The following is a 23498-nucleotide window of genomic DNA, read 5'->3' on the forward strand; positions in this document are numbered from 1 at the left end:
ACTTTAAGAATAAAAATATTTACTTAGATGTACCTATGCCCCGACTTTTCCTATACAAAGTACTGAATTTATGCTGAATTTACACTGAAAGAAATCGAATTTTTTTTATCTTCTAATGTAGGAGATTCCCTTAATATAATAACATTGTTTATTATATTTATTTAATATTTAGAATATTATGTTTATATTTATGTTTTATTTATACTATTACATTCCCTTTTTACAATAAATTATAAAATTTAATTTAATATAATATAATATAATATAATACGTCTTTAATTAACTGAATCTGTTATTCTCCGATACTGACATTTCTCGTATTTTAGGCAAAAATTAGAGCTAATATGGGCTGCGTTTCACTTATAGAGATTGTAAAGGCATAATACACATATATTAATATTTGCGCTTTAAACAAACTATACATACATATTTTTATTATTAGTTTTATAGTTATAAAAAAAATTTTTTAAATAATAACAAAAATATAAATTATCTTGTATAAATATTTTAAGTACTAAAAATGACTTATGCAAAGTTTCATTAAGAAGTTTCAATTAGTTTATAACAAATAAATATTTTATGTTTATTTACTGAACAATTAATGTCTGTATCTCAATGTAACTTTACATAAATATTTTTGAATTCATAAAGTACTTATATTTAAAAAATTGAGATTTTTATTCTTATCTTTTATAATACGTTTTCACAAATTTCTATTAGAATACAAATTTAAAAAATATTACTTTTTATTGAAATAACTTTTGATCCAGATGATAAACTGCCTTTAATTTTTTGTATTAAATGCAATTTAGAATAATCTGTAATTTTTTCTGTAAATAATTTTTAACATATTGCATTTGCCTTACAACCTCCTTAATGCTCGCAGAATCATTTCCTTGTCGTTTATCAAATGTTAAACAAGGACAAATGATGTTCGCGAACGTTTCGAGCGTTAAGTGGAACAGCAGCAAGATGTGGGATGTTTATTACGCTTGTTTCAAGAGGCGGGGACTAGCAGTCCATGTTTCTATAGCCAAAGAGCAATCTCGGCATCAATAAAAAGCGAGCTAGCAGCATTCTAAATTACATATAAAAAATTTAAATAAATTATAGTAATAATAGCCCTCCTATTAATCCAGAATAGTATAAATCATATCAAAATACAACAGTTTATGAGATATTTAATTGTTTATGATTTTTTTATGCGCGTTATATACCTCATCCCTAGACTAGTGTTACAAAAAGTTGGTGTGGTTGAACTCATAAGATGCGAGATAACAGTAAACATGATCACTTTTGCTGTTGAATAACTTGATAAAAAAAAAATCGTGTAATGGTCAATAAAAAAACAAATTGAAAGTAGAGATTCACTCTTTCGACTACTGTAATCTCATTTTTGTGTGATTTTTACTTTACGCCATAGATCTTTATAAGAATTGTAAAAAATTTTCAGATTTAACGGACATTTATTTGTCCGTATAGCTCCAAAAAAATCGGTCATATTGAAATATCAGTTACCGATTTCGAAAGTAGATATTTCAATATTTAAAATACGTTTCGACCATTAATCTCGTTTTGTTTATCATTTTCAATGAAGTAACTCTATCTTGAAGTTAAAGGATCATTTATAATTAGTGTTAAAAAGACCAAATTCAAAGATATCTCTGTAATAAAGCAAGGTGGATTAAATCCATTATGCGTTAGTGCGCATATACGATGTGTGTGTGTGTGTGTGTGTGTGTGTGTGTGTGTGTGTGTAAGGGGATCAAGGAAGGGGAAATGTATCACAGACGCTGGGTCCGAGGGAGGAGGAAGCGCGTCACCGGGATCCATGGTAAAGGGGGAAGGGTTTGTTCCTTTTCTCTCTCATATGTTATGTTCTCTCTTCAACCTATTGTCCTTTCTCTCCTACTCATGGTAGGAGCAGTTCTCTCTCTTCCACGTTGCAGTCCTATACTTATTATTTGTACTTTCTCTTCCTCCCGTTGTACTTTCTCTCACGTTGTCTTTTCTTCTTGTATGTGATTTAATTAAATAGATATGGTATTTACGATTTTTAATGATACGATTTATAAACTAATTATGATAAATATTATTATGAATTTTTAATAATATAACATAGTAACACTAATTATGATAATAATTTTTAGTAATGTAGTACAAAAATGATCAAGCGCGCTTTCTTATCGACTAATTCTTATCGATTAATCGATTATTGAATCGTACTACTAAACAGCTATTATTAACTAATTCTTAACTACAGGGAAAGGGGGAAAGAAATCAAAATATTGTATATTTAAAAAATTTCATGCTTTATTTTAAATTTGATATGTTCCTTTTTGGAATTTCGATTATCAGTTGTATATTTTAAATACATTTTGTAACGCACAATTCTTAACATGTTTTACACATCGCATAATATTAATAACATCTAGGTTATGTAAAGAATCTATATCTTCGTAATCAGCAGTAATCCAAGGTTTCAATGTCAAGTTGTTGCTATCGAGTATATTAGCCAGTCATTCGCGTTTTTCATGTCCTTTAACGTATACGAGAGTCTTATTGTCGTCACTCTCTTCCGGATCAATTACAGCCATTGTAATCAGGCGTTTCATGCTTGTTACGTGGCATATATCATTGTAAATGTCGTGCAAAGCGATTTATAAGAAATGTGGGCTCACTACATATATTTTTTAACACATACACATACACACGCACAAGTTACCGAATCTTATCGAGATAAGTACAAGAACAATGAGACGGGCAGCCGCGCTCGACATCCCTTAGGCCACATGGAACGATACAACCAATCCGCAGCGACCATGACTACAATTGTCGTGACAAGTCACGAGAACGGCTATATAACTTTGAGAGCTTTCTCGCGTTCAGAAGCCAATCGAGCCACCAAAACAATTTTATAAGAAACCAGCGAGCGTTTTCACTAGCGAGCGTTCACTGTAACTGAGTTTACAGAGCAAGCCGAATCTTCATCTAGAGTCAAGACCGAGATCTTGCCTGAATATTTTTGTACTGATATATTCAATAAATAACGTCGGAAGATATCTGGATTATCGTTTACTACATGCTGTACGAGATCATCCCGTCTTCCCATTGCAATCCATGGTGATAAGCACTCAGCCAGGAAGCGCAATACTTTTCTGACTTTGTCAAGAAATTCCATGGCATGGGACACGTAAAAATGTAATGAAAGAGAATGGTTCTTTTTCTCAACACCGCCACTTCCTTCACGACAAATTTCTTTCCAACGATAAATCCACAAACGTTGGTATAGTCATGGTGAACGACTTTTTGAGACTGTGATTGATCGCAGAGAATCTTGGTTTTTATCTCTTATATTGAAAAGAGGACCAGCATATTTTTTCTTTCAGCAATGATAATTTACGTAATCTTGCGTACTATAATAAACATTGGACTATATTCGATCACGCGGTCATGTATAATGAGACAATAGGCTATAGTATTCGCGGGTACATTCTCTTTGAATTCAAATTCTAATCGCACAATATCACTCTTGATGGACTCATTTTATCACGAGCAGTCAATAATAACGTGAGTATAATCGTAAAGAAAGTTTTTCATGTTTAATAATATTTCGCGGTTTTCCCAGGAAATTTAGCAATAAGACGTACGGAAACGTACAAACATATCATATAAGATAGCGATTTTGTATTTGTCAAAATCTAGATTCAGATCATCGTACGGATAAAATTCAGAGTAAGAGTTTTAGATAAAGTTTCACGTTGGTTAATTTACAGTGATCAAAGTAAGTTTTCATGATGATATTTTTCGTCTCAGATTGCAGAGCACATATCTAGCAGATAACATATCTAGGTTTTTTCAGCTGAGTCACAGTCTTGATAGCCCACGAATGCTCTCGTATTTTGCAACAAGGGATACTCACACAAATCTTACGAAACAAATCTTTATCGAACGAAAAAAAATACTCAGAAAATTAATACTCAGATATCGTCCGCTTTCCAAGGTACGCAGCATGGATAGTTTATTAACTTCGTTTAATATAACGTGAAGCATTCGTCATTGTATTTTGAATAATTCAAGCGTCGATTCAGTCGCTGGATCTCCATAGACAATTGTTGTCATTGCGCGCTCGTATCAAAATTAATTCGTGACGAGCGTTAATTACCACATGTTTGTAATCTTCGCAAAAGCCCAACAACAAGCTGACCGCAAAAATTAAAGCATCCATCATCTGTTATTTAACTTTTCGCATTATAGTCAGACGGAATAAGTCCAGCAATATTCATAATCGTTGCATTGTCACTTGAAAATGCATAGCTCTTTAGAGTATTGATTATTTCAACATTTCTATTATGATCAATCTCTCGAGTTCATATCGAATTTCGTCAAACAAACGCCACTCAATTACTTTTAATTGTTGACTATTTTTGTTGATCTTTTTCCTTTAACATCAATCTACCTTCGAAACTTTCACACAGTAGCGTGTATAAATCCTACTGTTGTATGGGTATCTCGTCGCTATGTCCAAACATGATGTTGACGTACGGATTATACGTGTGAAACTCGAACTTGACGATACGATCGTCAAAGATCGGCTCGCCTCCAATATTCAAGATATCAATCATCTCAGATATTTTGTACAATAAAGCCCAATAATTGTAAAAATTTAACGTTTGACATAGTAAGCTTCCTTCTATTGAACGATCGAATATTTTTGATCGTTGTCCCTTTAGCAAAAATTATGTCTCTAGTCTGTTTTGCTCGTTCAGAACAAGCATCTCACGTTATCGTTGTCGTATCACTTTACTCGCTGTCGCCTCCGTACATGCATTCTGATGGTGATACTTCTAATAGTACTCATTCTTGCGGTGATTTCTTCTCCACAAAAATCGAGTAATCGTCTTGATCCACAACGCGAACCGTCAGATCTGTAACGATCCGTACGATGATTGGAAAGTAAATGATCTGTGTCGGTCTTTCCGATATCTTATATCCTGATGACACGCTCGATGAAAATCCATATATCGTGTGCACGGACATTATCGTTGTTGTATGCACCCGTATGATTACGTTGCATTCAATACGAATGATATTTACGTTGATGATATTTATCGATACGTCTGATTCGTGCCATTACGGCTCCAGCACGCGATTCGATGAAAATTCCAACAGCGATTCAATATTGAGAGATTTGATAAAATTTTCTTCATAAGCGCATTTGATCTCACTCTTCATTGTATTGTTATTGACATGAATAGTCAATAGGTACTGTTCATCCTCTTTGCAATTTTCTCTTTTGCAACATCATTAGGATGAAATCGTAGAATTGCACGTCTTAGATACTTGTTTGTCACGTATTTTGTACGATCCTTTGAGAACGACAATTTCTTTGTCATTTTCGTCAAAGTAAAACTTATTATTCGATGAATTTACATTAGATATCGTATGGTAGGTTTCAAAGTCTGTCGGACCGAGATCGCCATTGCTCAAATCTACGGCCGGAAAGTAGCAGGCCGTGAGGATGCTACTTTTAGCGATGAGTGTAAATGTTAGTGATATGTTTGAATGAATACTGAATTGAAAGAGTCAATTCTTAAATTGATTATCAACCGTCTGTAAAAACTGTAGACACAGTTGTCTACAGTTATTTTGATCGTAACGTTGATAAGGCGATTATAATCGATTTGTGTTCCAAATATCGTATCAATTCCCTCAGTGGTTAAAGAAGATTGCCAAAACTATCAAAGTAAATAGCACGATATCCGCGTTTCACGTACGCCACCCACTGAGTACCTGAGGTCCATGAGCATTATCCAAATTTATGATACCGCTTTCGTTTCGATATACTCCTTCTGTTGGTATGGTACCATAAAAATATCTCTAAAATATGGAATACGCATACGTTTTGCCAATTGTTGCAATTGTATGTTGGTAGTTACATCCTTCGGCATTTTTGGCAACTGTTTAACGTTTTTTTTTAATCCTTTATATTTTTTCCGTTGTGATTCTTCGTTCACGTTTGTACGGAGTGAGGTAAACTCCCATGACCTTCCATGATGCGGTCAAATATATCACGTTTCAATTCTTCGAACTGACGTTGCGCGGCTTTATTATCGTTTATAGCTTTTGCGACTCCTGCCGTGCCTCTGACCAATGAGCCAAAGACTCTCAACAGCGGTAGAAGATAGGTAAGATAACATCGCGTTTTTCCACCGGTAATATTTGTTTTTTCATCGGCGTTTTCGAGCCCATATCAATTTTCATTTTGACTTTCATAGCCGCCCAAGCAGCTGTGGCAGCAGCTCTTTCTCCAAGAGTCGAATCTTCTGCGGTAATTCGTTTCCGCGCCTTCTCAGCAATTATTTTATCAGCTACATTTGTTTCTTGAGATCTTTACTTCGCGAATAAGCTATGTTGTGTTCGCGACACGCCGCGTCCAATGGATTAATGCTTCGATCGCTTCTAGCCAATCGCTTTTCTAAATGCTTTGCTAAATGTAGCTGGACCACAAAATTGATACCCGGGGATATGCAATTCGATTTAGTATTTTGTGATGAATCACGCGGACGTCGATTGCTTTTATCTGTGTTCAGACGCAAAGATACCGAAGCATCTTATACGCGATAATGCAAATCTGTTGATTCTGTTCAAACAGGACGGTATCAATCTGAAACATGTATATAATGATCATGTAAATATCGATATGTCTTATGAGAATTTCTGTGAATTGTGTCATTGCTGTTGGCAAAAAGTATGAATTCGTAGTGATAGATAAAGACAGTGCGCTTACGAATGGACGATACAAAATGAATTTAATGAGTATGCGATTCCTTAACGTGGTTAATCGTTGTCGATATATCAACATTCCTTTCGAGTGCAACATGGATGACAGCAAAGAGCTTAAGGATCGCAAGAGAATGGCGAAATAAATTGCGAAAACAATTTGATTTATAAAAAGTATCGCGCTTTAAAAACCGGCAAAATAGAGATAGAGCAAGATATAGCATTTAAGAAACACTTTAAACCTTTCGTCGAACCTCTAAAATAGATTGTCAAGAACACCTCTAATGATGAGTCTCAACCAATTAAGAAAGAAGTCAACATTGTAAAGGATAAAAATATTAAGAAAAGAAAACCTGAAGATAATGAAGATGTTCACGATGATGAAGATGATAATGATAGATGGATAATTCATGGCTTCGATTAACACCGTCGTCTAAAAAGCAACGTAAAAAAGAATCGAACGTTACGTCGGATTCCAATTATGTGTCGCCTGAACCACGCGAATTATCATATGAACGTTCGCAGGTTCCCTCAGTCGAAGACATTTATAAAACGCCTAATGAACTCCTTGAAACGTTATTGAAACAATTTTTGAAAATGCAGCAAGTTCGTGAGGAGTTGCATAATCAATTGGAGGCGCTTGGACAAAAATATGTAAACATGCTTCTCATGCTGGTGACAAAAAAAAAAGCAATCAATCACATTTATAACATACATCTCAGCGAGAATGGCATGCTCAATATTGACAAATATTTCGATGTAGACATGAATGAATTTGTGATCGTAGATAGAGTAAAGTACAAAAGTACATCTGGTTTGTACGAATTAATTTTTAAAAGAATCCCCGATGATACTATTTACACAGAGGATGATAAACTAGCATATAAAAGTATACTATTGGCAACTGTGAAATGCTCATAGACGCAGCCATAATGCAGATAATCCAATATTGGGTAACAAAGGATACAAATATAAGAATGTAATAGCACCCTTGGTATCTGGTAAAATACAAGTTGGAACGCGCCAGGAAACAACAACTCTAAACAACAGATAAAAGAATCGGAAAACGTATAATACCACATATCATGTCTCTGAATGACAATCGATTATGTTCATTGGAACGATCCTAACGAGCTAATGGATCCGATTGCTTGAAGCCTTGCGTCAGGCGGATCACAACGCTCACAATAACGAAATATTGTCTATTATCGAGGAGCTTTATGAAACTAGTTCTATTACAAATTGAATTGGGATACACAGTCATTTTAATTGATATCAAAATGCCGATGATGTTTGCGTAACTTTGTGATATTTTATGCATTATACAGCAATAATCATAACATAACGTAACATGTCTAAGAAGAAAAGTCTCGAAAAGTGGTGATTAGTGGAAAAACTGCAAGCTCTAGCGAGAAAAAAATTTCCACATAGATATATCATAGTTTAGGAATACGATGACTTATGGCAGGCTGATGTATTCGAGATGCGCCTTTACACACCATTCAACAAAGGGTATCATTACATTCTCACTGTTATCGACATGCTGAGTAAGCATGCATGGGCCTCTCAAAACAAAGAGTGGAAATGATATGGCTACAGCGATTGCAAAAATAATTTAAGGTGATGGAAGATGTCCGAAGAATTTGCAAACCGATATGGGAAATTTTACAATTCGGATGTACAAAAACTCTTGAAGAAGCACAACATCAACCATTATTCTACGTATTCCGTAATGAAAGTATCAATCGTCGAACGGTTCAATCACACGTTGAAAAACGATATGTGGAAACAATTTATGCACAATAGAAATTATAAATGGATCGACTTGTTACCACGTTTTGTGTCAGAGTACAAGGCGCGAAAATATCGAATTATCGGTATGCGACCTATCGATGCGACTCTCACTATCATCGACAAGCTCTTAAACATGGTTTACATTAGCGTAAAGGCTGTCGCATACCTCGCGATTCAAAGTGGGTGACTCGACACGTGAAAGCAAATTCAAGACGATCTTTGAGAAAGGTTACACACCGAATTGGACCACGGAGATGTTTAAAATCATCAAAGTACAGAAAACTAATCCCGTGACGTATCTTCTGGAATATTATCGCGGAAAACTTGAGGATTGAATGATTCCTACGAGTATGAGTCGCTAATCCCAATGTACATCTTGTTGCGTAAAAAGGTGTTGCGTAAAAAAGAAGATAAGATTTACATGAAATGGCTGGGATTTGTAATTCACACAACTCTTGGATATACAAGGATAGTGTGTTATAACAATAAAATTTATTATAAATTTATTACAAACTGTATAATTTTTTTTTCTTATGTAAATATTAAATATGAACGTATTATACATATTATACATATTATATATATTACACATATTATACAAGCATACGTACACACGTACATACATACGTATATACATATATACATACATACATACATATATACATACATACATATGTACATATGTATATACATAGGCTCTCGTATACATAAAAAGACGCGAATGACTGGCTGATATACTCGATAGCGACAACTTGACCATTGAGACCTTGGATGCTGATTACGAAGATATAGATTCTTTACATAATTTGTTACTAATATTATTATATGTGTAAAACATGTTAAGAATTGTGCGTTACAAAATGTATTTAAAATATACTGGTGATCGCAATGCCAAAAAGAAACGTATCAAATTTAAAATAAAGCATGAAATTTTTTAAATATATTTTGATTTCTTTCTCCCTTTCCCTGCAGTTAAGAATTAGTCAATAATAGCTCAATAGACAATAGTACAATAACTATTGTAGTTCAATAAGTATTGAATTAGTCGATAAGAAAGCGCGCTTAATCATTTTTGTATTACATTATTAAAAATTATTATCATAATTAATATTACTAGATGATATTATTAAAAATTCATAAAAATATTATCATAATCAGTTTTTAAGTCGTATCATTAAAAAAATTGTAAATATCTATTTTATTAAATTACGTGCAAGAAGAAAAGACAACGTGGGTAAGAGCGCAAATAATAAGTATAGGATTGTAACGGATAGGAGAGAGAGAACTGCATCCTACAAGCGATAAGAGAGAGAGGACAATAAATTGAAGAGAGAACACAATGGGTGAGAGAGAGAAAGAACGAACTCTTCCCACTCTAACATGAATTCCGGTGACGCGTTTCCCTCTCCCGCGGATCCAGCGTCTATGATGCATTTCCCTCTCTCTAACCCTCACACACACACACACACACACGCACGCGCGCGCGCGCACATCGTATGCGTGTACATCGTATACGCACTAATACATAGTGGATTAGAACCCGCCTTGCTTTACTAATTCTCTGCAAAAAATGATTACGAAACGATGTTTGAAAAAGTGTTTTAAAACTTAAAGTTATAATCTTCGAATGCTTCAAATCGTGTTTCTATGTGAAAATTTTATTACAAATGATGTTAATTTGAAGTAGATCTTGCAAAATTAAACAATAAACTTCATCTTTGATAACGAGCACGGATAAAAAAATCTTCTCAGTTTTGTGCACTGAAAAAGAGAACTTATTTTGCTTTCTAAAATGATATACTTTTGATATTTTAATCAATTCTGTGCTCTGAAAAAGAGAACTTATTTTGTTTCCTAAAATGATATACTTTTGACATTCTATAAAATGAAAAAGATTCCTCTTGAAAAATTTAGTACAAATGTCAAAAACTAAAATATTTTTGTATAAAACATATTCTTTACATTATTATGTCTCTATGGTCGGGATTTTCGAAGTGATATCATTTTCTGAAAAAACAACGTTTACCGCTAACATTAGCGTTATCCAATATGCGCCACGTGAGGGTTGCCGGTCAGAAAGATAATATTCTTTTTTTCACAGGGCACAGAATTGAGGAGATTTTTTATTGCATGTGCGTCATTAACTTATTTTTTAATTTTACAAGATCCATTTCAAATTAACAACATTTGTAACAAAATTTTTACATAGAAACATGATTCGAAGAATTCAAAAGTTATGACTTTAAAACGCTTAAGTTTTAAATTTTAAAACGCTTTTTCAAACATCGCTTCGTAATCATTTTTCGCAGAGATAAACTTTGAATTTGAGCTTCTTAATGCTGATTCTAAATGATCTTTTAACTTCAAGAAATTAATTTCAACTTTTTCGGAAATAGTCATAATAATATTTTTTTAAAATCATTTTAAAAATGGAAATCTTTACTTTCGAAATCGGCAATCTGTTTGATATTTTAATCTGATTGATTTTTTTATAGAGCTATACAAATTACAATTGGGACAACAAACAATTGTAATATCTATCAAATCTAAAAATTTTGTACAAATTTTACAAAGGTCTATGATGTGAAGTAAAATCCACACAGAAAAGCGGTTTACGGCAGAACGAGTGATTTTTTATCTTCAATTTGCTTTTTTATTGAACATTGTATAATTGTTTTTTACCAAGTTATTCAACATTGAAGCAAAAGTGATCATTTTTAATAATACGGGTTTTTGTAATCGGTTCTTTCAGTTACACTACCATTTTTTGTATATCGAAAAAAGAATGTTGCAACCTTTCTGAGCCACTGCAACCGGCTGTATGTACAGCATGGAGTATAGAGAATAAGAGACCAAACTTACATAGACGAGGCCGTCAAAAAGCGTGGTAGTAGATATACTAGGCGGGTTCTAAGCCATGGGGCTAGAGGGGAATGCGGGATGCGGGGAAGTACTTGTAGGCGCGGGGAATACCTAACGCGGGGGAAAGAGGGTGAAAGGTCTAATCTCCTACACAATAGGGCTCCTACACAATAGGGCTCCTTTTTTGTTATCAAAATTAGACCATGTTTTTCTTTAAAAATGCATTGATAATAAAGGTTTCAATTTGACCATGACATATTTTTCTTTTCTTTAAAAATGTATCGATAATAAAGGCTTGCATGTTAGAGAAAGATAGAGCGCGCGTGCTATGAGTGAAGAAAGGATGGAAGAATTAATAGAGTACGAGTTTCTTTTGTATGATACAGTTTTTTTCAATTTTTATGGTTTTTCCTGGCGCGTCGAGGCAAAGGATGGGAAGTAAAAGACAATACACATGAAATAAGGCTAACAAAAAATGTTTTATTTACATTTTATTACATCGGTTTTCGTACTTATTAAAAACTAAAGCTAAGTTCACAATCAATGAGCTGCTGTCCATTGAAAATGTCGCTATCACATATAATGTTCTCAGATGCGATGTTGGAGAATCGCGTATACTTGGTATCTACCGTATCGATGAGTCGAGCTAATCGTTCAAATGTTACATCGACAAACCCGTTAAAGTCAAACATACGGCGTAGCGTCGTTTCGGTCATCATAATGCGTACCGATGAAGAATCGAGACGTACAACCGTAACATAGTTCAGCATGAAAACACTGATGATTAGCGGTCCAACGCTTATAAAATAATCCTTGTATTCATTTCGAAACAGCTTATAAATATTTCCTCGCTGCTCGTAGAGGCTCTTCCATGTTTCGAGAGATAGCGATAATTCGTGTCCGCGATGATCTCCAAGGACGATCTCCACGTAACTCGGTGGGCCAACGTTGATTCCAATTTCCAAAAATTTGTAGCCCGTATTCGTCAGATCGTAACGTCTGCTCAGTAAACGCATTGCACGATGCTCCGTACTGTGTACATACATAATGTTAAAAAACGTTTCTTTTATGTATAGAACGTTGGAACTTACATGTTATATTCCTTCTTCACATCACACGATGCACTGTTCTCTTTAGCGTACATTTTTTTCGACCGTTCGTATAAGCGGGTATCGTAAGACTGATTGCATCCGTGTAAATGGTAATACTTCTGGAATCGATGAGAGAAGATAGGTTCTCCCCCTCTTTTCCAAAAATTTCGAACATGTTGCGACACGTTTTATCAAGTCTTTCTACATATTTTCTTTGTCACGAATTTATACACACGTTTATACATACATTTATACACACGTATATACATATATACGTTTATACATATGTTTATACATACGTTTATACATACGTTTATACATACATACATATATACATACATTTATACATACGTACATACGTTTATATATACGTTTATACATATGTACATATGTTTATACACACATACGTACGTTTATACATACGTTTATACATTACAAAGGAAGGGAAAAGAAATACATAATAAATATGTTAATATATTTTTATTTAAAAAATTCTTTTGCAACCATCAGTTATATATTTTCAAAACATTTTGTATCGCGCAATTCTTAACATGTTGTCCACATCGTATAATATTAGTAACATCTAGATTAGATAAAGATTCCAATGTCTTCGTAAACTGTATCCAGGGTCTCAATGTAAATGCGTTCTCGCTCATCGTCCAAAAGCAAGTTCCACAACCACGTTCGTTTTTCGCGTCCCTTAACGTACACGATAGCATCATCTTCAAATACAGCTGCTGTGATCAGACGTTTCGCCTCGTTGTATGGGATCGTCCCGTCTTCCCATTGCAATCCATGATGATAAGCAATCAACCAGGAGGCGCAAAACCTGTCGGATCTTGTCAAAAGTTTCCATGGCACAGGACTCGTAAAAATGAAATGCGTGAGAACGGTCCCCTGTTTCAGCACCGCCACTTCCTTCACGATAAATTTCTTATTAACGATGAATCCTTGCAGATCCACGAACGTTGGCATGACCATGTTGTCGAGAAGACTGCAGTCGATTGTGGTCGTATCGTAGATCTTATCGTGTTAGAGGTGCACTTAGATGATTTTGCTCACAACGTTGGTCAATGGATTATACTGAATCACGCGATCGTGTATGATGAGACAATAGGCTGTTGTATTTGCAGGTACATCCTCTTTATATTCAAAGTCTAATCGCATGTTCACAGTGCCACTCTTGATTGATTCGTTCTGTCGAGAGCAATCGATAATCACGAATGGACCATAACGTAAAAAAGTTGTAAAGATGAGACTCGGCTCGAGATACTCGTATCCGTAGTAACCCTTGCAGAAACGCGCGTACAATTCATACAGAATCGCACATCTGTTTTTGTCAAAATCCAGATTCAAGTCATCGTACGGATAACATTCCGAATTCAGGTAAAGTTTCGCATTGATTAATTTGCAGTCGTCGAATCGACTTACATCCTCGGACATGATGTTTTTTCGACCTGTTTGCATAGCGAAAATAACGTAGCGCGGCTTCTCGAGCTGAGTAGTCGTCTTGATGGCCCACGAATGCTTGGTTGTGCTCTGCAAGAGTGGAAATTCGTACAAATCCCACGAGCGAAAAGCCATGCTCAGATATCGTCCGCTCTCCAAAGCGCGCAGCATTGACAGATTATTTATTTCGCTCAATAACACATGCGGCATTCGCCACTGTACTTTGAATAATTCGAGCGTTGGCTCTACCGCCGGATCTCCCGTCAGACAATTGTTGTCGTTGCGCGCTCGTATTAAAATCAACTCGTGACGAGCGTTAATCACCACGCGTTTGTAATCTTCGCAAAATCCCAGCAGTACGTAGAGCGGTACACAGAAATTAAAATATCCGGCTGCAGTAGTCTGCGCATCTCAGCCGGCATTCCGTAGAATCACGCTTCTGTCGGATGACACTGTTACATAGTTTTTGAGAGTGCTAGTTATATCCACATTTCTATTACGATCAATCTCCACACCATTGAGTTCATATCGAATCTCATCGAATATGAACGCGACACAATTATTTGCCAATGCCACATGAGCATCCTGGACAGTTTTCCTTCGACATATAGAAAGCTTTCGTACGGCAGTGTGTACAGATCCTGTTGCTGTATAGGTATTTTTATTTCGTACCCGAATGTTGTATTAGTGAACGGGTTGTACGTGTGAGTCTCAATCTTGACGATGCGATCGTCAAAGATCGGCTCATCTTTAATGTTTAAGATATTAGTCATCTTAAAAGTTGCGCACGACGAATCCCAAAGATTGTAAAAATTTAACGTTCGACGCACTGAGCTTCTTCTTGCTGACGCAGTTGGATGAGCGAGCGTTATCGAGCGGTGATGTTACCAGCTTTGTAATGAATGCGTTATCTCTCTGCGTGCGCTCCGCTCCGTTCAATACGAGCATCTCACGCTCACTGTCGCTGTCGCACGTGCAATCTGACGGTGATCTCCTCTCCGCGAAAATCGAGCAATCGTCCGTTCTGGTCGACGACGCGTATCGTTAGATCCGTAATGCTCCGTACCGTGATCGACAGGTAAATGATCTGCGTCGGCCTCTCCGATATCTTATATCCTAGTGACACGCTGGGTGAAAATTCGTGTATCGTGTGCGCGCTTTTGCCGTTGCTATACGCGCCCGCGGTCACGTTACACTCTACGCGGATAACGTTTACATTCATTATGTTGATCGACATGTTCGATTCGTGCCATCTTCGCGGTCGCAGCATACGCTTCGACGAGAATCCCAGCAGCGATCCAATGCTGTTGGGCTTGCCAAAGTTTATTCTGCATGCACATTTAATCTCGCATCTCATCGTGTTGTAGTTTGCGCGGAGCGTAATCGGGTATTCTCCACCCTCACAATTATTATCATCAGTGTCATTGTTGTTGATGTTGTTGCTGTTGCTGTTGTTGTTGATATTGTTGTTATTGTTGTTATTGTTATTGTTGTTGTTGTTGTTGTTGTCACCATGCACTACGTCAACGGTTTCAAGTGCGTTGCGGTGCAAATGTCTCCGTAAAATCATACGTTTCAAAAATTTATTTATGTCTCGCACTTCGTACGAACCTTCGGGAATTGTAATTTTTGCATCGTTTTTGTCAAAATAAAATTTATTGTTCGATTCGTTTACATTCGGTATCGTGTGATAAGTCTCAAAAATCACCAGACCGAGCTCGTAATCGCCGTCACTCAAATCTATGGAGGGAAAGTAGTTCGCCGCAAGGACGGTGCTCTTCCCGCTCAGCGTATGTGTCAGCGACATGACGGAAAAAGCGTTCGACTAATACTGAGATTTTACAGCACCTCGTCGAGCTTTTTAAATTCACGCCCGTCTACCGTTTGTAGAAACTGCAGACACATTTGACCGCAGAAGCTCTGATTGTACGTCTGATAGGACGTACGATTGTACTCTATCGTCGTAGCACCGTTCTCGAAATATCGCACTAGTTCCTTGGGCGGTCGAAGATTACCGAAACTGTCAAAGTATATGACGCGGTTGTTCCTCTTGGCGTATGCTACTCAGTGAGTACCCGGCCCGGTCGCATCGTCCAGATTCACGATACCGCTTTCGTTTCGGTGCACCCCGCTCATCGGTAAAGCGTCACGCATGAAGACACCTCTAAAGTATGGTACGCGCATACGTCTCGCGAGCACGTCCAATTGCACGTTGGTAGTTGCACCCGAGGGCATTTTTATCGTCTTTTTGGCGTTTTTTTTTTCTTCGCCCTGTCCGCGTTTATAGGGGCCGAGATATAGTCCGCGTCCATATTTGTACGGAGCGAGATACAGACCGCGGCCCTGTTCCATCGCGCGGTCGTGACGTTGCAGCTCCTCGAGCTGACGTCGCGCGGCTTTGCTATCGTTTACCGCTTTCGCCACGCTGGCCGCTCCACCAATCAAGGACCCGAGCGCGCCCAATATTGGTAGAAAAGGTAATGCACCACCTCGTTTTGCCGTTGGAAGTATCCGCTTTTTCGTTGTCTTCTTCCTCATTGTCATCTTCTTTTTTGATTTCATGCCCATGCCGATCTTGGTCTTGGCTTTCATCGCTGCCCAAACGGCAGCAGCGGCAGCTCTCTCGCTCAGAGCCGAATCTCTCGCGGCGACACGTTTCCGCGCCTCCTTGGCGAGTACTTTGTCTGCCGTGTGTCTATCGGTGAGATCGTTGCTCCGAGAATATGCAATGTCGTGTTCTCGGTACGCCGCGTCCAGCGGATTTATGCCCACGTCACCTCTGGCTAATCGCTTCGTAAGCCGAGTGCCCGGCCCGCAAAACTGGTAGCCCGGAATATGTAACTCGAAAGGAAGCGCGTTTATCGTTCGATTCAACAGACTGCCGCCCGACGCTGACATTCGTTACAGTCCTTTATCTTAGGTGCGGGACTGTCGATGTGCGTCCTCTGCCACGGCTGATTGTAGTGCTCGTCGCAGCGACGATACGTTTGAACCTCCGAATCCGTCTTCACGTGTTCCGGAAGCTTGAACGTTATCGTTCGCGCTACGATGTTACCCTTTACGCCTTTCGCTTTTTTAGTTTCTCTCTTGCCATCCACCCTCACCGCGTACATCTTCGCTCTGAGACCAATGAATTCGGTCATTATCACACCGTTATTTTCGTCTTTCATCAGACCAGGTACTTTTTTGTTCGCGAGAGGCATACTGTACGCGTTGTCCATCGGATAATCACTCGTGTCGAATCTAGCGATATCACGTTTCATTGTCTCGTAAACGTTCTCGCACTCGACGCTGTATACAAGACTGTCCGTGTCGGTGTACATAATTTTACATTTGTCGCGAAATAGTGGTAACATATACTCGTGATGAAATTCGTACAAGCAGACTTTCGATATGTCGAGTATACACATACCCACGTAAATCGGCTTGTTGAACTTCACCTCGAGTTTGCGCAGTTCGATCAAATTTTCCGCAAAGATGCTACGGCTGTGGAAATTCGGTTTTGCGATCATTGTCTCAGCACCGTACCATTTTGTTAATAATTTTACGTCAACGTGATTGCGCACATTCTCCATAGTTTTACCAAATACCGCGTTGTTCATTAATTTATATAAATTTTTCTCGAAATCATTTTTTGCGCGAATTCTGAAATTTGTATTGAGTTCAATATAATCGCGAAGCCATGGAGATTGCGCGAATTGTAGTACTCGATGAATCTTTGTTACGCGAAGACCGTGACGAGTACATTGCTGTAGGTTGCGGTAGTGGATGACGTAACGCTGTTTATCGTACAGCGTCGCTAAAAGTTTAGCCTCGCGCTTGCCGGGCGGCTTATCGCACGTCGGACAAAACGGCAGGTCAGTGTGCAAATCGTGTAGATGTTGTGGATACTCGAGATCGACTTCGAGAATGTAACCGATGGATGAATCCAGAGCGATCTCACTCACGTCAAAATTCGCAGCGTCTTCGACCTATCGAAATTCGGTGTATGGCAATGGTTGACACATCGCCCATCCGTATAAATTGTTAACATCGTAGTACATCAAGTATGACGATGGTTTCGATGAGTCGTACGAACGCATGTACTTGTTATTAGCCTGTGCGTATCTGGAACATTGACTGAGACCACCGCGTATACCGCGCTCGATGAACATTACCATATCGATGTCGGTGAGTAACTCGAATCTTATACGCGTATGTTTTAGCATCGCATCCCACGTGAAACCAGGCAATGTATAGTAATGCGCAGGATCGAGACGGTAACTCGCGACACAACTTTCGCGGAAATTTTCGAAAATGTCGGCCAATAACAAGACATCAGTTTTCAAGTACAGATCACTGTACTTGCCGAGCGTTTGAATGGAGAGAATCGCTTCCAGACGTTCGCGGCGTGAGCGTAATCGCTCTCGGATACTGTATCGCCTGTCAACGAACTGAAAAATAATTCGCGCAGTGGTAAGCGCGTGTCCTGCAATTTTTCGACGCGATCAATGTACTCGTACGGAAAGACACCTTTTCGTGTGAGTAATTCAAATTCTTCATCTGATAATGTTGGAAATTCGGAACGTACAATTTTTAATTTGTCTCTGCTTAAAAACGACGTCAATTTATCGAGGCTTGCGTTTAGAAATTTTAAAGAATCGATAAATCGTAATTTTATGTAATTTTTCTGAAAATTCTTTTCATTTGTGTCTTTGGTGCTATCGACATTTTTAGTGAATGAAATATATTTTTCTTTAGTTATCGGTAGTATATTTACATGTCCTTCGAACGCGGTAGCAATTTCTCTAATTATAAAATGCGCGTCGTAGCATGATAAATTGTGAAAAACGATCTGAATATAAAATGAATTTTTATAATTTAAATTACAATTTGCATGCGCTGGACCACGGAATCTACCGGTGAGATGGCAATGATCGCGGACCCGCGTATCGTCCGGCGCGAACGGTTTCTCGCAAATATGGCAACGCGTCGCGCTACGGTACGCCTCCAATTGTTCTTTCGACAACGTTTCCATGGGTACGTTGGTGGATACTATATTTTTAACTTGATGCGCCAAATCATTGAGTTTTCGCGCGAACCACGTTATGCAATCTTCATCGCGACGGAACCGATACAATGATAACGCGTCGTTGTATGAACATCGCATGTAGTATCCTATACTAAATACCTCGTGCTGTTGATGCGTGTACGACGATGACGATGCATTTTCCCTTTCAAGTTCCATCTTCCGTAGAACGCATTCCAAATCAGCGTAGACGTTGAATGGGGCGCTCTGCTTATTGCAGCGGTTCTCAAATTCGAGCCACTTGTCGTCCACGCTCGGCAGTTTGATAGCGAAGTCGTTCATCTTTTCGCAGTCCATTACGTGCGACTGCAATTTTTCGTTGGTATTGAAGTAGTGCATGCATCTGAAAAAAGAAAAAAAATTATAACTATTACTATTATTTTATTAATGAGACGGAAAATTATAATAATTTTTCATGTATATTTACCGATCGCAGAAAAATTTCTTGTTCTTTTTTCTACTAATCTGCGAACGGGACTCACGAGACGGGATAAGTTTTTTATCCATGCAAAATGTCCAATACCATCGTTGCGTGGATCTTGCACGTACAGCATGTTGACGTGTTTCTCCTTCTTTTCATTGGTGAGTCGCAGAGGAAGGATCTGTTTATTCTCGATGCCGTACACGTTGATCGACACCGTTCGAATTTATAAATATCCTTTAAAGTGATTGGAAACTCAATGTTTGCGAGATTTAGTACTGTTGTATAATGTGGATATGACGATTCCCGAATTACAGGGTGGGCCATCTATTGGTATGTTTTTGAATTTCGTCGTATGGCAACACCGAACGAGCTACAGACCCGAAATTTTGACAGTTTATTAGTCATACCGTCCGCGGCACGAAACAACATGTTTTCTCTTGAAGAGCGTTTTGAAATTTTAAAAACTTATTTTCAAAGTCAGTGCTGTGTCGCCGAAACTGTACGAATTTTGAAAAGAAATATGGGTCGTGATAGAGCACCCACCGAAGGAGCTATACGCAAATTGGTGAGGAAAGTTCGTGAGAAAGGGATGTTAGTGGATGACATTATATTACGACTGTTTTGAGTGAAATTGGCGCCGAGGTAGTCCAAAATGTCATTAATAATTGGGGTGACCGAATGGCATACTGTAAGGCCAGTAGAGGGAGCCACATGAACGAAATCGTTTTTCATTCTTGACGCGGATACTTTTAGCTTCACAACAAAAAAAAAATTAATAAAAAATATCAATGTATGCTCATTTGATCGCATTTTTAAAAACGTACCAATAGATGGCCCACCCTGTACATATGTTTCTGCAGGGTACAGAGCGGCGACCACCGACCACGCGAAACAAGCATTGTCTGCCGAATGAACACTGATCACCGCCCGTTTCGTCACTATTTCTCGTGGCACTTCGATGTGACATCCCGCGTGCATTGGATTATGTTTATTTACATTCACTATCAAATTAAGGATTCGCGACAATGCCCACCCGCTGTCGCGTTCCTGGAATTCTTCGAGCGATGCTAGGATAGGCTTGACAACGTGTCGCTCGTACCACTCGTGCATATCGGTGCAACGATATATCTCGCTGTTCTTTGTAATTATGCTCTTATTGGCACATTTATCTTTCGTCGCAAACTCGCCATTGAACGCAGTATTCACTTTTGTGCTACCGTGTCTTTCTACTGCGTCTCGCACACGCTCGAACACTATTTCCTTCGCGTCTTCCAAAAACCGTCGCGGCTCAATGTGATTAGAGTTTATCACAGCACCTGTCGATACACGGTTTTCAAACGCGGCGTCGATCTCTCGCCAGATGAGAGATCTTTCGTCGCGATTCGCGTACTCGCCACTCGCGTAGTCGCCACCAATGTGCATGAATCGTTGCTCCAATTGCACTTTTGCACTCGCGAGTCGTGCGATCCTCGCCACCATGGATTGTCTGTGTCCAACCGCGAGACGCGGACGCTTGGCACGACAAAGTTCTTCAAGCTGCTCGATGCACTCGTTGCATCGTTGCAACCACGCGAAATATTCCACAAGAGTAGCGACCCGGCCGCACTGTTCCAACAATTCATGTGCTCGCTCGTGATTTTCCATGTCTTTTTTTTTACAGTCTTTAGATCACACTCTTCTACGGAGCACTTGCATGTGATTCATTCACAATACTATTCGCAATAGTTTTTTCAATGTGTGCACTGTGGGCACTTGTTACATGGAAATATAAGGTATGTTGGTAGTCTACAATTTGTGCAAGACTGACCACTTAGCGCGTAAATATGTCCAACATCGTGCTTCCTTATGAGATACAATCCTGCGATATCAGTCTCATGTGCATTCTGCATATATACGTAAAGCATCATCCGTCGTTGTATAATAACAATGGATTATACAATGTTTTGTATGGCTGTTCAGTGCACGGATTTCTGATGATGACACAATCCTTTGTACATAATTTGTATCAATCTGACTCAAATCGCTAGTATAGCCAGCGTCGTCCGATAATGTTTCTTCGTCGGAATCGATCTCTTGATCTATTATTCTTCGAAGTTCACTTCTTCGAGTACTACTTCGAACACTCGTCTCTGATATGTGCGAACTGTTCCGGATCTGCGTTTCGAACATACTGGACTGCGTTGGCTATGTTCGCATGATTAGCCATATTATGCTTATCAATAATTGAAGCGTCAGTAACTGAAGCGACTGATTCCTTGGTCTTCCAGGACACTTCTGTGGTACATCGAGCACTTATGCACTTTTATATATTTCATTATGTCCAATGGACTCCGTCCAAAATTTCTCCGTTTCATGAAAATTTCAACAAAAAAAGGAAAAAAAAACAATCGTTAGTACAAAGCACGAACATAAAACTCAAACTTTAACGATCACTGATCTGTGAGTGATAATATTCAAGAAACTTACCATTAGAAAATCTTCCCAACGATATTGGAAACATAAACAAAAAACATAGATCCTCAGAATCGTCAGATCTATGATAAAATTTATGAAAGATTACAAATCATGTAGAAAAAATCCAATTTACATAGGATCCACATTTAGATTTTGTATTTACTGAACCGATCGTGTATAAATAAAGACTCATATTTTCACTGTATCATACAAAAGAAACTCGTACTCTATTAATTCTTCCATCCTTTCTTCACTCATAGCACGCGCGCTCTATCTTTCTCTAACATGCAAGCCTTTCATCGATTGCGAACTATTAGCTTTAGTTTTTAATAAGTACAAAAACCGATGTAATAATATGTAAATAAAACATTTTTGTTCGCCTTATTTCATGTGTATTGTCTTTTACTTCCCATCCTTTGCCTCGACGCGCCAGGAAAAACCATAAAAATTGAAAAAACTGTATCATACAAAAGAAACTCGTACTCTATTAATTCTTCCATCCTTTCTTCACTCGTAGCACGCGTGCTCTATCTTTCTCTAACATGCAAGCCTTTATTATCGATACATTTTTAAAGAAAAGAAAAATATGTCATGGTCAAATTGAAACCTTTATTATCAATGCATTTTTAAAGAAAAACATGGTCTAATTTTGATAACAAAAAAGGAGCCCTATTGTGTAGGAGCCCTATTGTGTAGGAGATTAGACTTTTCACCCTCTTTCCCCCGCGTTAGGTATTCCCCGCGCCTACAAGTACTTCCCCGCACCCCGCATTCCCTTCTAGCCCCATGGCTTAGAACCCGCCTAGTATATCTACTCGTGGTCAAAAGTGGTCATCTGAATTAGTTCAATAGAGATGTCGCTTTCGTTCCGCGACACCGTTCTTGCAGTTTACATGATAGGTCATACTAATTTTACAAATGCTCCATTCTTCATATATTTTTAATGACAATTTATATCTTTCTGTTACTATTAGAGCATGATATCAAAGAATAACGTCTCTATTTGTAAGTATGTATGTTTGGTTGTGTGTGCGTAAGCATATATGAGAGGAGTTTTGCGATTCGAACGCCGTCTATCAAGCACTACTAATACCAATTCAGAAACTTGACTTTGACTTTTAATACTTTTCAAAGCCTAGTTCGACCTTCTATTCTTTATATTTCATGATGTGCAGATAACAGTAACAAATAAGATTATTTTGAGACACTACCATGTTTCTAGATATTAAATTAATACTAAAATTGATATAAAAATATATTGAACCCATATGTGTACATTCCATTAAATACACATAATAGCTAAAGTGTTAATAGTACAAAATTATATTAAAATTATCATGCAGTTTTAATGAGACATAATAACGTACCTAAAAGACCAGCTTATTCTGAAAGATTTTTTTAAATTAAAATGTAAAATAATATTTCTGTCAGTATTGTAAAAAATTATAACAAACTGTGCTTATTTTTTAATTACGAATAATAAATTTTTGAACAATTTTATTTTTGCGAAAAAAAGAAAACGAATTCAAATTTATAATAGTAATCAAGATATTTTAACGTCAAGATATTATCT

General features: G+C 37.7%; 2 protein-coding genes and 1 pseudogene across 29 annotated transcripts in view; 1 reads left to right on the plus strand and 2 right to left on the minus strand.

Moving 5' to 3' along the window:
• pHCl-1 (pH-sensitive chloride channel 1) overlaps positions 1-23498 on the plus strand; it is a 673866-nt gene that overhangs the window by 123052 nt on the left and 527316 nt on the right. The gene's annotated exons all lie outside the window — the stretch shown is intronic.
• On the minus strand, positions 13748-14752 carry LOC147910786 (uncharacterized; annotated as a pseudogene).
• Positions 19461-23496, minus strand: LOC147910787 (uncharacterized). Its single transcript, XM_087407291.1, is given in 3 exon segments — positions 19461-19687; positions 19690-19795; positions 20318-23496. Coding segments are annotated over 3 exon segments (1131 nt in total). The 5' UTR covers positions 21116-23496.

This window comes from Acromyrmex echinatior, chromosome 1, assembly GCF_024713525.1.
Source record: "Acromyrmex echinatior isolate Ae372 chromosome 1, ASM2471352v2, whole genome shotgun sequence".
In the NCBI taxonomy this organism is placed as follows: domain Eukaryota; kingdom Metazoa; phylum Arthropoda; class Insecta; order Hymenoptera; family Formicidae; genus Acromyrmex; species Acromyrmex echinatior.